Source organism: Primulina eburnea, chromosome 4 (assembly GCF_022965805.1).
Source record: "Primulina eburnea isolate SZY01 chromosome 4, ASM2296580v1, whole genome shotgun sequence".
NCBI classification, from domain to species: Eukaryota; Viridiplantae; Streptophyta; class Magnoliopsida; order Lamiales; family Gesneriaceae; genus Primulina; species Primulina eburnea.
In genome coordinates, this window is record NC_133104.1 from 39,497,737 (window position 1) to 39,510,890 (window position 13,154).

At 39.4% G+C, this 13,154-nt stretch overlaps 1 protein-coding gene across 1 annotated transcript; it reads right to left on the reverse strand.

Moving 5' to 3' along the window:
- Positions 1 to 2,051: 2,051 nt before the first annotated feature.
- Positions 2,052 to 3,958, reverse strand: LOC140828834 (glyoxylate/hydroxypyruvate reductase HPR3). Its single transcript, XM_073191674.1, has 2 exons — positions 3,455 to 3,958; positions 2,052 to 2,788 (listed from the first exon to the last, which is right to left on the reverse strand). The coding sequence occupies exons 1-2, from the start codon at positions 3,920 to 3,922 to the stop codon at positions 2,264 to 2,266; spliced, it is 993 nt and encodes a 330-aa protein (XP_073047775.1). The 5' UTR covers positions 3,923 to 3,958; the 3' UTR covers positions 2,052 to 2,263.
- Positions 3,959 to 13,154: the final 9,196 nt, after the last annotated feature.

Below are 13,154 nucleotides of genomic sequence, written 5' to 3' on the forward strand. Positions count from 1 at the left end.
CTGAACCCGAAAAAGTGGGGGTCGGGACGGGGATGGGGGTGAGGATGGAATTCGAGGATGGGGATGTCAATGGCGCAAACCCGCCCCGGCCTCGGCCCATTGCCATCTCTAGAAGAGTGCGAGATTCCAGCAGACAGCAACTCCTGATTCAGCTTAGACTTGTAACTGAAGCATTAACATGGAATAAAAGTTGTTAGTGACAGATTATGGTCATTAATTGAGAGACTAACAATCAGATATTAGCCTATAAATAACACTCTCAAGTTTCTGAAATTTTTGTTACACAAGTCTTGAGTTATCACTTGAAAATTGAGCTAAGAGAGTGCATTTTCTAGCTGTAAAAACCAGTAGCGAGACAAACAGATTCCAGACTTCAGCAACCGAAATTTCTAGCAAATTACAGTAAGTGAGCTTATGTAATAATGTCTTGAAAATCGTTTGATAATTTCTGTTTGAATCAAAGTATTTGTATTTTGATCTCTGATTTTTGAAGCACTGAAACTTAGTGAATTAATGGTAGGAATATATATTCTGAACATTACTGATTACTGACTACCGGCCTCACTTGTGATACCCTTGTCCCACATCGAAAAAATCAAACATTTAAAATGAGTTTATAATGGCTTACAATGGACTTCTATAGCAACTTGGGTTAATCATTTTCGTAAAGCGAGGACGAATACAAAGTAGTTGCTATAGGGTCTCATTGTGCAGTCATGCAGGCGCGGGCCCGGGCTCGGGGCGTGACAGAATGATATCAGAGCCGGTCACCGGCATGGAACACCGGGAAATAAGTGCTATGCAGGGCAAAGTGCTACGTGCATGGGAGCCACCTCTTGAACCTGCGGGGCAAAGTGCTACATGACGGGAGCCACTTCTTGAACCTGTAGGAGCCACCTCTAGATTCTCGGTGCTGGTGGATCGAGAGGTCAGACCGCGACGAGGACGTCGCGTTCTGAAGGAGGAGTGATTGTGATACCCTTGTCTCACATCGAAAAAATCAAACATTTAAAATGAGTTTATAATGGCTTACAATGGACTTCTATAGCAACTTGGGTTAATCATTTTCGTAAAGCGAGGACGAATACGAAGTAGTTGCTATAGGGTCTCATTGTGCAGTCATGCAGGCGCGAGCCCGGGCTCGGGGCGTGACATCACCCCTTAGAGAAGAAAACATATAGGGGACTGATATCACTTTTGCCATGAAATTCACGAACGTGCTCAGTGCTTACTTGTTAAATTTCTGATTACTGGTTACTGAATACTGATTACTGATTTCAGAATACTGAATACTGATTTTTGTTATGAAAGTGACAATCATATCACTCACCCACCAAACTCATCTCAGATAAGAACGAGGAAGAGTTGTTAGAAGAAGAGGAGCAACATCAGTTTTGGGGCTGGTGATGAAGATTGTTGTTCTTAGTTCTGATTTATATTTTATATTCCGCTGCATCTGTTCAGACATTGTATTTTCTAATTTTACATTTCCGCTGTAAGACATTTATTATTGAGTTGGTATCAGACAATGATTATTATGAATAAAAGACAGTTTTCTGATTTTTGTACTTCTGAGGCTTGTGGTTTTCGAATGTAAATTTGAGAGCAACGCCGGTGTTAACCAACCCCTGTCCCAAGGCGTGACAGGTGATTAAGTCTTTGTACTAAGATTAATTATCGTATAAACATATCATAAAGAAAATTGATTGAGACCGTAATTTTAGCATTATTTTTAGAACTCCATAAAGAATCATTTCCTCTCAAAACATGTGTTCCCTCGCTATCGCATGTCCAACATAAGATAAGTAAGCATCGCTTTTTAGCTAAATTTTTCATGGCTTCTTCAAAATACTCTGTTACTGTATATTTTAAGGTTGTAATATAATTTCCTTAATCAATTTTCAACGGATTTGATAAAAAAATGCATTCATTCATATCGTTGCAAACTTCATACGTAGTAACTCTCTCTTATTTGTCACTTGTCATTCTTAAGTTTCACTAGTTTCTGCCTTGACCTAACATAAAATAACAAATATAAAGGAAACGATGAATAAATAAACACACTGCCTTCTTATTGATTCTTGTTACATACGTTTTCATACTCATGTTCCAACAATTTATTCCAAGTAGCTACAAACTGATTTGCTCAAATGCTCTTCAAGCACCCCGAAACTCTACATAGTATCGGTAGCATTGTTCGCAATGGAACAAAACAAGTTGCTACTGTCTAGCAACCGAACACACTTCAAAGTACTAGTGAACATCATTCAAGATTGATTTCTGTCTTTAAAGGTTTATCGGAGAAGAAAGCTTCTAAGTTGCTCAGAATCAACTCCTGCAGACCAGCAAATGATTCGGGAGTCAGAACGGCCTGATGCGGAGATAAGACAACATTATCCAACATGAGTAACTCGTTGGGAACTTGAGGTTCGTGCTCAAACACATCAAGACCAGCACCACCAATCTCATCTCTCACCAAGAACCCAACCAGTTCTTTCTCATCCACCAGTGACCCACGTCCAATATTAATAAGTATTCCGGTTCTTCCAAGAGCAGTCATTACATCCTTATTAACAATATGATATGTTTCATTAGTCAATGCACAGCAAAGAATTAACACATCGCTGTTTGATGCAAGGTCGAGAATGTTTTCGTAATAAGTATATGAAACACGAGGATTCATTTTCCTTGATTTATATGATATGCAGCAGCCAAATGCTTCGAGCCTTTTAGCAACTCTCGAACCGATGCTGCCTAGCCCCACAATCCCTACTCGTTTCCCACTCACCTAAAGAAGTACATAATAATCACGTCAATATATTTATGAGTTACTGTAGATGTACTACTGGTTGGTTCACATTATAAAAAAAGAAAAAGAAAAAAAAAAAGAAAGACACTATAAGATCACATTCAAGCGTAGCCCAAAAATTTGATGAAACCTCCATTTTATTAAATGGCAGATATAAGTTATCCAACTACTTTCTAATGGTCATTTCAATGTTATATCCAATGAAATATACCATGCATTTTCAGATAACTTGGGCTGTGAAAAATTATATATTTTTACGCTCGCATTTCATCACATACTTCCTTGTCCTGAAAACTTACATATCATTTTTCAATCCAGAACATAGCTTTAATCTTTGCGCCAACCAAAAGCACGAAGTTTATGGTTAATAATTACTGGGACATTCTATGTTCCACCGGATGAGTTTCAGCATGTTGATATAATCATTTATTTGGGGTGGGACCTCAATGTAGCATAGAAATTCTCGCTAATTACTTGTTAGTGTTGGTTGCATATAATGAAGTGGCAACAGTAAATTGAAGAGTTTTGGTCAATAGCTAATCGGAATTGACTTCCCTTAGGAGAAATATTAGTACTGAAAAGAGTTTCAAAGTACAAATGTCAGAAAAGAAAGTTGGTCCACATGAAGTAGGTAGGTGATTTAACCTTGGAAGCCAGAGGATATTCTTTCCCAGGTCCCCACGACGAGGCGCGAAGAAACCGGTCCGCCGCAGAAACTCTGCGTAGAACATCAATCACGAGGCCAATGGCGTAATCTGCAACATCATCGGAGAAGGCGTCACCGGCGCTCGTGACACGGATGCCTCGGCGGCGGCAGGCGACGAGGTCGAAGTGGTTGAGACCCGCGCTGGTTCCCACCACGCATTCGACGGCAGGGTAGCGGTCGAGGTCTTCAGAGGCAACTGGGGTGGGACCCACACAGATCATGACGCGCGCGGATTTGGAGAGGGTTGAGAATGATGGGTGGGGCGGGTCAGAAAACGGATCGAGGACGGTGAAATCGGTGTTGAGTGAGGAGAGGAAGGACAATTTGAAAGTGGGAAATCGGTGGAGGAGAAGCAGGCGCGGCGGTTGTGGGGATTCACTCAGGTTATCAGGAGCAGCGGCAGCCATGTTTGAGTTGGGGAACACTCATCGATCTTGTCTCTATATATAGTGTCTTCTCTAGAGACATTAATGGGGCTTGTTTGGCTATATTCAAGACCCTTCTCATGAAAAAAACTTTGATCTATTACCCATCCTACTCCGGTTAAATATTATTCAGACTCACCTCACCTCGAATACGAAACAGGGTCGGATAGACCCGTGAGACCCGTGAGATCCTAATTTTTTTAAAATAAAAAAGTAATATTTCTTCTCATATGATTGAATTATGAAATAGACACACTTCTAAATACAACATTGTGGAAAAATAATTATTGTCTTCGACCACACTTAATAATAACAAACAAAGTATTTTCACGACATAAAGAATTACATAAAAAAAAAGAGTTACTAGCTCTCCAAAAAAATTTTGACATCCCCAAAAATAAGTCATAACATAATTTAAACAGATCAATATAAAATCAGCGAGTAGGCAATATTTCAAGCACATTCTTCGGGATCATTTTCCTCATCACCAAGAATGTTAGGACAAGTTGGTAAACTATTTGAAGAATTAACTACAAAATTAAATAGAGAAAGTACATTGAAAAATAAAACTGTAATTTCAAATTGCAAAAAAATGTAATTTAAAGAGAAAAAGTATAGTAAAAAAAATTAAAATGAAAGTACAATAATAAAATAAAACTGTGACAACCATCTACGCGAGCATATCAATGCCTCCAAAGTCGTTGGATTAAGTCTACTAAGACGATCGTCAACTATTTTTCCACTATTGCTAAAAACAAATTCAAATGCAACCGTTGACATAAGAATAACTAAGATCGTTATGGTTGAGGTGAGTTGCTAAAAAATGAAAATTAAAAAAACTAAAACCCTAGATTATTTATATCCACATATATGGGGCATGTATGAGACGGGTACTATAGGACCCATGACCCGTCCCATATCCGGAAGGGTCTGAAAACTTGGACGCGAGACCCGTCTCATGACCCATTTAGTATATCCAAACACACCGCATACACGCAGATCCATTACGGATCTGGGTAAAACCTATCAGAAATATTACAAAAACAAAATAATTTCAATATTCAAAAATATATAATAAATATCTTACACGTAAATTAAAAAAAAAAAACAAACTACAAATGAAAAATAAATGTTGAAACTGTGACAATTTAGAAGTTGTTTGTTGTTCGAAGAACTAATAAAACAATTTTCCCTACAATTCTAAATTATATGCAAAAACTTGTGCGAGACGGTTTCACGGAACGCATTTTATGAGAAAAATATCTTATTTGGTGCATCCATGAAAAAATATTACTTTTTATGCTAAAAATATTAATTTTTATTGTGAATATCGGTAGAGTTGACTCATCTCACAGATAAAGATTCGTGAGACCGTCTCACAAGAGACCACCTACTCAAATTATATACCACAATTTTGAAAAAATCAAATAAGTGGAAAAAAATTTTCAATAATAAGTATATAATTACATGTACGCACGTAAATTATAACAAAAAAGAACTAACGCTACTTCAGAAGAACATTGAATGAATTAAGGCTCCACAATTTATAGCAGAAAAGGCGTAACATTTATAGCAGAAAAGAGCTACACCACGCGAAGAGAATTAACTTAGGCTCCGCAAGGCGCAAAAGTCGTAGTATTTATGTAGCAAAAAAAAGTGCAGCTTTATAAATCTGTACCAGTCTGCCACTTAATTCTTTAATCCGGTTAAATCTTACTTTTAAATAAATAATTAAATTAATATTTTAAACAAATGATGGATCCGCGGGAATTTGACATGGAATTCGTCTTTCCCCGGATTGTTATACTTTCGCAATTGATTCAAAAGTACTATATTTTTATATATAGCGACAACTCCAGGATCGGTCGGTGAGTTTGTATCACATCTTGTTAACGACAGACGAATGTATAAACCTAAACACTTTTATAGTATTCTGAAAGTTTAATATTTAGCATGGTTTAGGAGTTACGAATCTGGCATTGTAGTAGTAATATCTAGTTTGGTTATAATGTCTAAGGTCGGGAGCGTAGGCTTTAGAGGCGATTTAAAGGTATGTAAGTACTGAGTGAGTTTATTAGCCGAGTATACATTCTTATTTTAGTTGGCCTATTTACTTTCAATTATATGATGCATCTTTTCTATCACCGTATATATGATGCATTGCATATTATATTGAGCATGTTATCTTTTGAGATATCCTAGTTTGAGTAGGGCCACTCAGACATCTTCTTTTAGAAAATCGGATATATAAGGAGTTTCCGATCCCACTAGTTTCACAGAACAGAGTGTTATGATAACCTAGGATATTTCAGGTCCAAGATCTCGATTGAGTATGAGAGCCACCAACTGATTCTACATAACAAAGTGTTACATACTCATACGTCTCTAGACTGAGCATGAGATTCTAGTACTTAATCTATGTTATCCGAGCATAATTTTATGCATTTAATGATAGGTGTGTATACTTATATTTATGCATTGAGTAATTAGTTTGATCAAGTTCTTGCTTTTATCTTGGACAACTGTATTCTCACGGTGTAGGTCTTAGGTTGGATGAGTCAGGGGACCAGAGCTGATATTAGACGAGACTAGCTAAGTGTTCTACCGGGAGAAGATTATCCATTGTTATTTGGATTTCAAATTATGTTATTTCGATTGAGTTGTAAAATGATTAAGCATTTTGATATGTATGAATCATGCGTCATTTCCTTTCTCCTCCTGACTTTTAATTGACACTTGATTCTGCAAAGGGCTGCACACGTTTCCATAGCTTCTTTTTTAACTCTTGCAATTGTTGTGCGCAACACACAAATCATTCACTAAGCATCACACGATCTCATGCTCTTCAAAGTCTTCCATGCTTGATATCAAGCACATATTTCTGGTTGCTTTTTGTGTGAAATGTGTGTCACCAATGGGCCTTACTGTGAGAACCTGAAATTCCAGCCGTAGCAGCAGCTAGCAAATTTCAGCAGAAGCTAAAAAAAATTCCAGTAGAAGATAATATTCAGAAGCTGGTATTTTTCCAGCAGACATGTATTTTCCAGCAGCATCAGTAGAAGAACGAGAAATCAGCAGCAGCAGAAGAGCGAGAAAGAAGCAGCAGACAGTTACTGATTCAGCTTAAACTTGTAACTGAAGCATTAAAATGGAATAAAGTCTGTTAAATGCAGATTATGACCATTAATAGGGGGCCTAACAGTCAGATTTCGGCCTATAAATAACACTCTCAAACCTCTGAATTGGGTTACACAAATCTTGAGAGTATCACTTGAATTTTCGAGCTAAGAGAGTGCTGATTCTCGAGCAATAGAACCAGTAGCAAGAACAAGCAGATTTCAGACTTCTACCGAAACACTTTTAGCAAATTACGGTAAGTGGGCTTATATATAAATATCTTGAAATCTGTTTGATAATTCTGTTTTAAAGATCAGTTTATGTAAGTTGATTTCTGATATATGGTTTTGAAGCACTGAAACTCCCTAGTGAACTAATGGTAAGAATATATATTCTGAACATTTCTGAATTCTGATTCTGATTCTAGCCTCACCCCTTAGAGGAGAGAACATATAGGGGACTGATATCAGTTTAGCCATGAAATTCACTAACGTGCTCAGTGCTTACTAATTCTGGTTTCTGTTCTGAAACCTGTAAAGTCTGAATTCTGATTTCTGTTATGAAATACGAGTTTTTCTGTATATCACTGTATTACTGTTATGAAAATAAGCTACTGTAATAGGCTACTGAAACGAGTTTAAAAAAAAAAATCATTAGGCCAAAACCAGTAGACGAAAAACAGTAAGATAAGACCAGTAGTCTGAAACCAGAACCAGTAGAAGGAAACCAGTAGATCTGAATGCAGAAGACTGGGTCAGTAGACTCGGAATGCAGCAGACAATGCTGGAAAAGTAGCAGACTGAATGCAGTAGCATCAGAATTGCAGTAGCAAGTGAATTCCAGTAGGCACATGCAGTATACTTCGCAAAATGGCATGGAAGTTGAAGTGTTTTTCGCGCAAACTTCAAACGGCCATAACTTTTGATCCAGGAGGAATTTTTACTAGCACCGCCGACGAACCCCAAAATCCATCGCTTAGATAGTGATATCATCATTCCCGTGAAATTTTCCAAAATTTCGTAACTTTGAGGAATTTTCATTTCCAATTGGCTTAGTATTTTTACACCAAACTTGGCACCATTCATGTTCTTGATGTCAAGTATTTTTAGAAAAATTTTCACACCATTCTGAGACCGAAAAGTTTTGAGCTATTTCTTCTGTTAATTGTATAGGCAGTACTGATTCTGTTCATTCCAGTACTTGTCTATAACTCGACCTATATTCTTGAGATCATTTCTGAACCTTGAATCTCATGTTTTTGGATGTAGGATATGACTGACCAGAGTAGCTACATTAAGAGCCTAGAAAGGAAGCTAGAGAAACTCAAGCAACATAACTATTGTCTAGAGTTGGACAAAGATGAATTGGAGCGTCGAGCATAACACTTAGAGGGTGATGTTCAACGTTATGCTCACTATCTGCATGAAGCAGAAGAGAGGAATAGAAAAACTCAAGAAGAGTTTGAAATATCCCAAGAGAGGGTGGCAGAATTCATCGAACTACGTGACACACTAGTTGACAAGATCCAAATTCTTAAGGATCAAAATCATCAACTCGTGCACCAGCACAATCAATATAGTGAGCAGACTGACGCTCAAATTAATGAGTTGCAGAGTACTGTTGAAGTTCGACCAGAATGCAGTTCTGCATGGTCATATTGAACATCTACAAGCAGTAATAGCCAACCATGAAGAAGAACCTGAAGAGGATCCAGAAGAGGAAGAAGAAGTTGAAGATGATCATATGGATTTAGATTTGGGAGAAGTGATAGATTAGAATACCAGTAGTAGTAGTTGTAATAACACTTGCATTTCTGTTTTTGTTTCGAAATTCAGTTGTAATTGCACTTTCTTGGGAAATCAATAAAATTTATTTTTATCCATTGGTTTCGTATTTAAATTACGAGCAATTACTCAATCATTTTGTTTCATTTCTTTCTTGAGTCCATATTCTGCCATCAACATTAGAACTTTCTTAATTGTAGGAAATGGACGGACGCCCAGTTAGAAACAATCGCAATCCTCGCTACGGCAACCGCAACAATAACCGCAACGATGAGGATGCACAACTGCAACAGCCACCACAACCACCACCAGCAATTGGCCTCAGTCAGGTAGACTTGATGGCTATAGCCACAATCGTGACAACAACGCTACAAGGGTTGGTGAACCCTAATGTTAATCAGCCAGCTCCACCACCTCCAGCTCAGAATGGGACTAAGCAACACTATGAGGCTCTCCGAAGAGCAAGAGTCCCTAACTTCGATGGAAGCACCGATCCAGAGGTCGGACATAATTGGATGAAAGAGGTGGAAAATCATCTTCGACTACTTGAGGTTCCCCAAAGGATCAGAGTAGAGGTGATTACACCTTTTCTTGTGGATAAAGCTGCCAAATGGTGGGAAGAAGTCTCACCAGCTATGATAGAGGCGGGACCTATCACTTGGCAAAGGTTCCGAGAGGCATTCCTGAGGTAGTACTTTCCAGCAGCAGTTCGAGTGCAGAAGCTGTCAGAATTTGAAAGCTTGGTTCAAGAACCAAACATGACAGTGGTGGAGTATTCGTCCAAGTTCCACTCGTTGGGAACTTACTCCCCAACCATCATGGGAGACGAAGCCTTGAAGATGCATCGCTTCAAGAAAGGATTGAACAGCCGTATTCAATCTGCCCTTGCCGTTATCGAGCCCAATAGTTTTGAGGAATTGATGGGAGCCGCCATCAGGGCCGAGGATGACATCAAGAGGCGTGAAGGCGAGAACAAACTCAAACATCCTCAGCCAAGCCAGTACCCATCGGGCCAGCAATTCAAGATGCCTAGGTTTGCAAACAACCAATTTACCGGTGCTCCATCCAAAGGAACCACTTCTTCTCAATCAAACAAAGGAGTCAAGTGCCAAACTTGCGGATTCACACACACGGGTGAATGTCGTAGGAATTCTGGAGCTTGTTTCCGTTGTGGAAAGATGGACCATCGTATTGCTCAATGTCCTCTTCCAGATCCAAGGAACGGACCAGCAGGAGGAACAACTCCAAACAAGCCTAAGGAGAACAAGCCAAATGCTCGAGTCTATGCTATCACTCAAGAAGAGGCTGACAACTCGAATGATGTCGTAGCTGGTACCATTCTAATCGATAATATACCTGCTTATGTGTTATTTGATTGTGGTGCTACACATTCATTCATGTCTAAGAGATTTGCCAAGAAGCTAGGAGCTAAGCCTGATAACTTAGAAGAACCATATAGAGTAGCAACTCCTGCTAATCGAATTTTAGAAACTCGCACTCTATATCGGGATATTAATGTTTTCATAGAAGATCAGAATTTCAAGGCAAACCTGATTCAACTAAACATGATGGAGTTCGAATTAATTCTTGGAATGGATTGGTTAGCCAAGAATCATGCTTTAGTAGACTGTCATGGAAAGATGGTAACTATCCAAGCCCCACACCAAGAGAAACTATTATTTCGTGGCAAGACCAAAGAACGAAAGACTCTTCTTTCTGCTTCTCAAACTTGGAAAGCCATGAAAAGTGGAGAAGAAGTTTACCTAGCTATGTTAAGCGAGGTAAAGAAAGAAACCACACTTACGCTAGAAGAGATTGCAGTAGTACAAGAATTCCCGGATGTCTTTCCTGAAGAACTCCCTGGCGAACTTCCCGATCGCGAAGTGGAATTTGAGATTAACTTAGTGCCCAATGCTACACCAATCTCAAAAGCACCATATCGAATGGCTCCAGCAGAGTTGAAAGAACTCAAAGAGCAACTTCAAGAGTTGTTGGACAAAAAGCAAATCCGACCAAGCGCATCTCCGTGGGGAGCTCCTGTCTTATTTGTAAAGAAGAAGGACGGAAGTATGAGGATGTGTATCGATTACAGAGAGCTGAACAAGATCACAATCAAAAACAAGTATCCGCTTCCAAGGATAGATGACTTGTTTGACCAACTCAAAGGAGCTTCAGTCTTTTCCAAGCTCGATTTAAGGTCAGGCTACCACCAATTGAAGGTCAAATCAGACGATATCCCAAAGACAGCCTTCAGGACAAGGTACGGACACTATGAGTTCACAGTGATGCCGTTCGGATTAACAAACGCTCCGGCAGTATTCATGGATCTCATGAACTGTTTAAACCATTTCTAGACAAGTTTGTTGTGGTATTCATCGACGATATTCTAGTATATTCGTCAAGTGAAGAAGACCACAAAGAATATCTTCGTCTCACGCTCCAGAAGCTGAGAGAAAAGGAACTATACGCCAAGTTCAAGAAATGCGAATTCTGGCTAGAGAGCGTCGCATTCTTGGGACACATAATATCAGCAACAGGAGTATCTGTGGACCCTAAGAAAGTGGAGGCAATATCGGATTGACCTACACCAAAGAATGTGACAGAGGTACGAAGCTTCTTGGGACTAGCAGGCTATTACAGAAAATTTGTTGAAGGATTTTCCTCAATAGCCATACCTCTCACCAAGCTCACACGGAAGAACTCTAAGTTTCAACGGAGTGAAAAATGTGAGCAAAGCTTCGAGACTTTGAAGAAGAAGCTTACATCCACACCAGTGCTAGTATTACCTATGGAAGGTAAGGACTACATCGTCTATAGTGATGCATACAAAGAAGGTTTAGGATGTGTGCTCATGCAAGAGGGAAGGGTGATTGCATACGCGTCAAGACAGTTGAAGCCGTATGAACAGAATTACCCAACACATGACCTTGAATTAGCTGCAGTGGTGTTCGCACTAAAGATTTGGAGGCACTATCTTTATGGAGCCAAGTGTGAGATTTTCACCGATCACCAAAGTTTCAAATATTTGTTCACTCAAAAGGAACTAAATATGAGACAAAGACGATGGATCGAACTCATGAAGGATTACGACTTGACAATAAGCTACCATCCAGGCAAAGCCAACAAAGTAGCAGATGCTTTAAGTCGAAAGAATATGAGTAAGGTGATCCTGACATCACTTTCAGCACAACCATGTCTTCGAGAGACAATCAAGATGAGTCAAGTTAGAGATCCCGTTTTGGTGAAACTAAAAGAGCAAGTTAAAGAAGGGAAATCACCAGATTTTGAGACGGATAACAAAGGAACCTTGTGGATGAAAGGACGATTGTGCGTACCAGACATCGATAATCTTCGACAAGAAGTAATGTCTGAGGCACATAAGTCGAAATTTTCAGTCCATCCGGGTAGTACCAAGATGTACAGAGATTTGAAAAAAAATTTTGGTGGAGTGGAATGAAGAAAGACGTGGCACTATTTGTTTCCAAGTGTCACGTGTGCCAGCAAGTCAAGGCAGAGCACCAAAGACCTGGTGGACTTCTTCAACCATTAGAAATCCCGGAATGAAAATGGGAACATATTTCCATGGATTTTGTAGTTGGTTTACCAAAGTCGAGACAAAGTCATGCCGGAATATGGGTAATCGTGGATAGACTCACAAAATCTGCACATTTCTTACCTGTCCGCATGAATTATAATTTGGACAAGCTAGCCACATTGTACATGAATGAGATCGTACGATTGCATTGAGTTCCAGCTAGCATACTGTCAGACAGAGATCCGAGGTTTACATCCCGCTTTTGGAAGAGCTTTCAACATGCTATGGGAACCAAAATCACTCTTAGCACGGCCTATCATCCTCAGACCGATGGCCAAACAGAGCGGACAATTTAAACTCTAGAAGATATGCTGAGAGCATGTGCCTTGGACTTCAGTGGTAATTGGAGCGAACATCTGCCCTTAATCGAGTTCGCATACAATAATAGTTACCACAGCAGCATTGGAATGGCACCATACGAAGCTTTGTATGGACGAAAATGTCGATCACCACTATATTGGGATAAAGTCGGGGAAAAAGCCATTGTTGGACCCGAAATGATCCAAGAAACAGTGGATAAAGTTGCTATGATCAACGAGCGACTCAAAGCTGCACAAGATCGACAGAAAAGCTGGGCGGACATGAAAAGAATGCCCGTGGAATTTGAAGTTGGAGAGAAGGCATATGTGAAAGTGTCACCCATGAAGGGTGTAATCCGATTCAATAAGGCTGGGAAACTAAACCCCAGATACGTCGGACCATTTGAAATTCTTGAGAA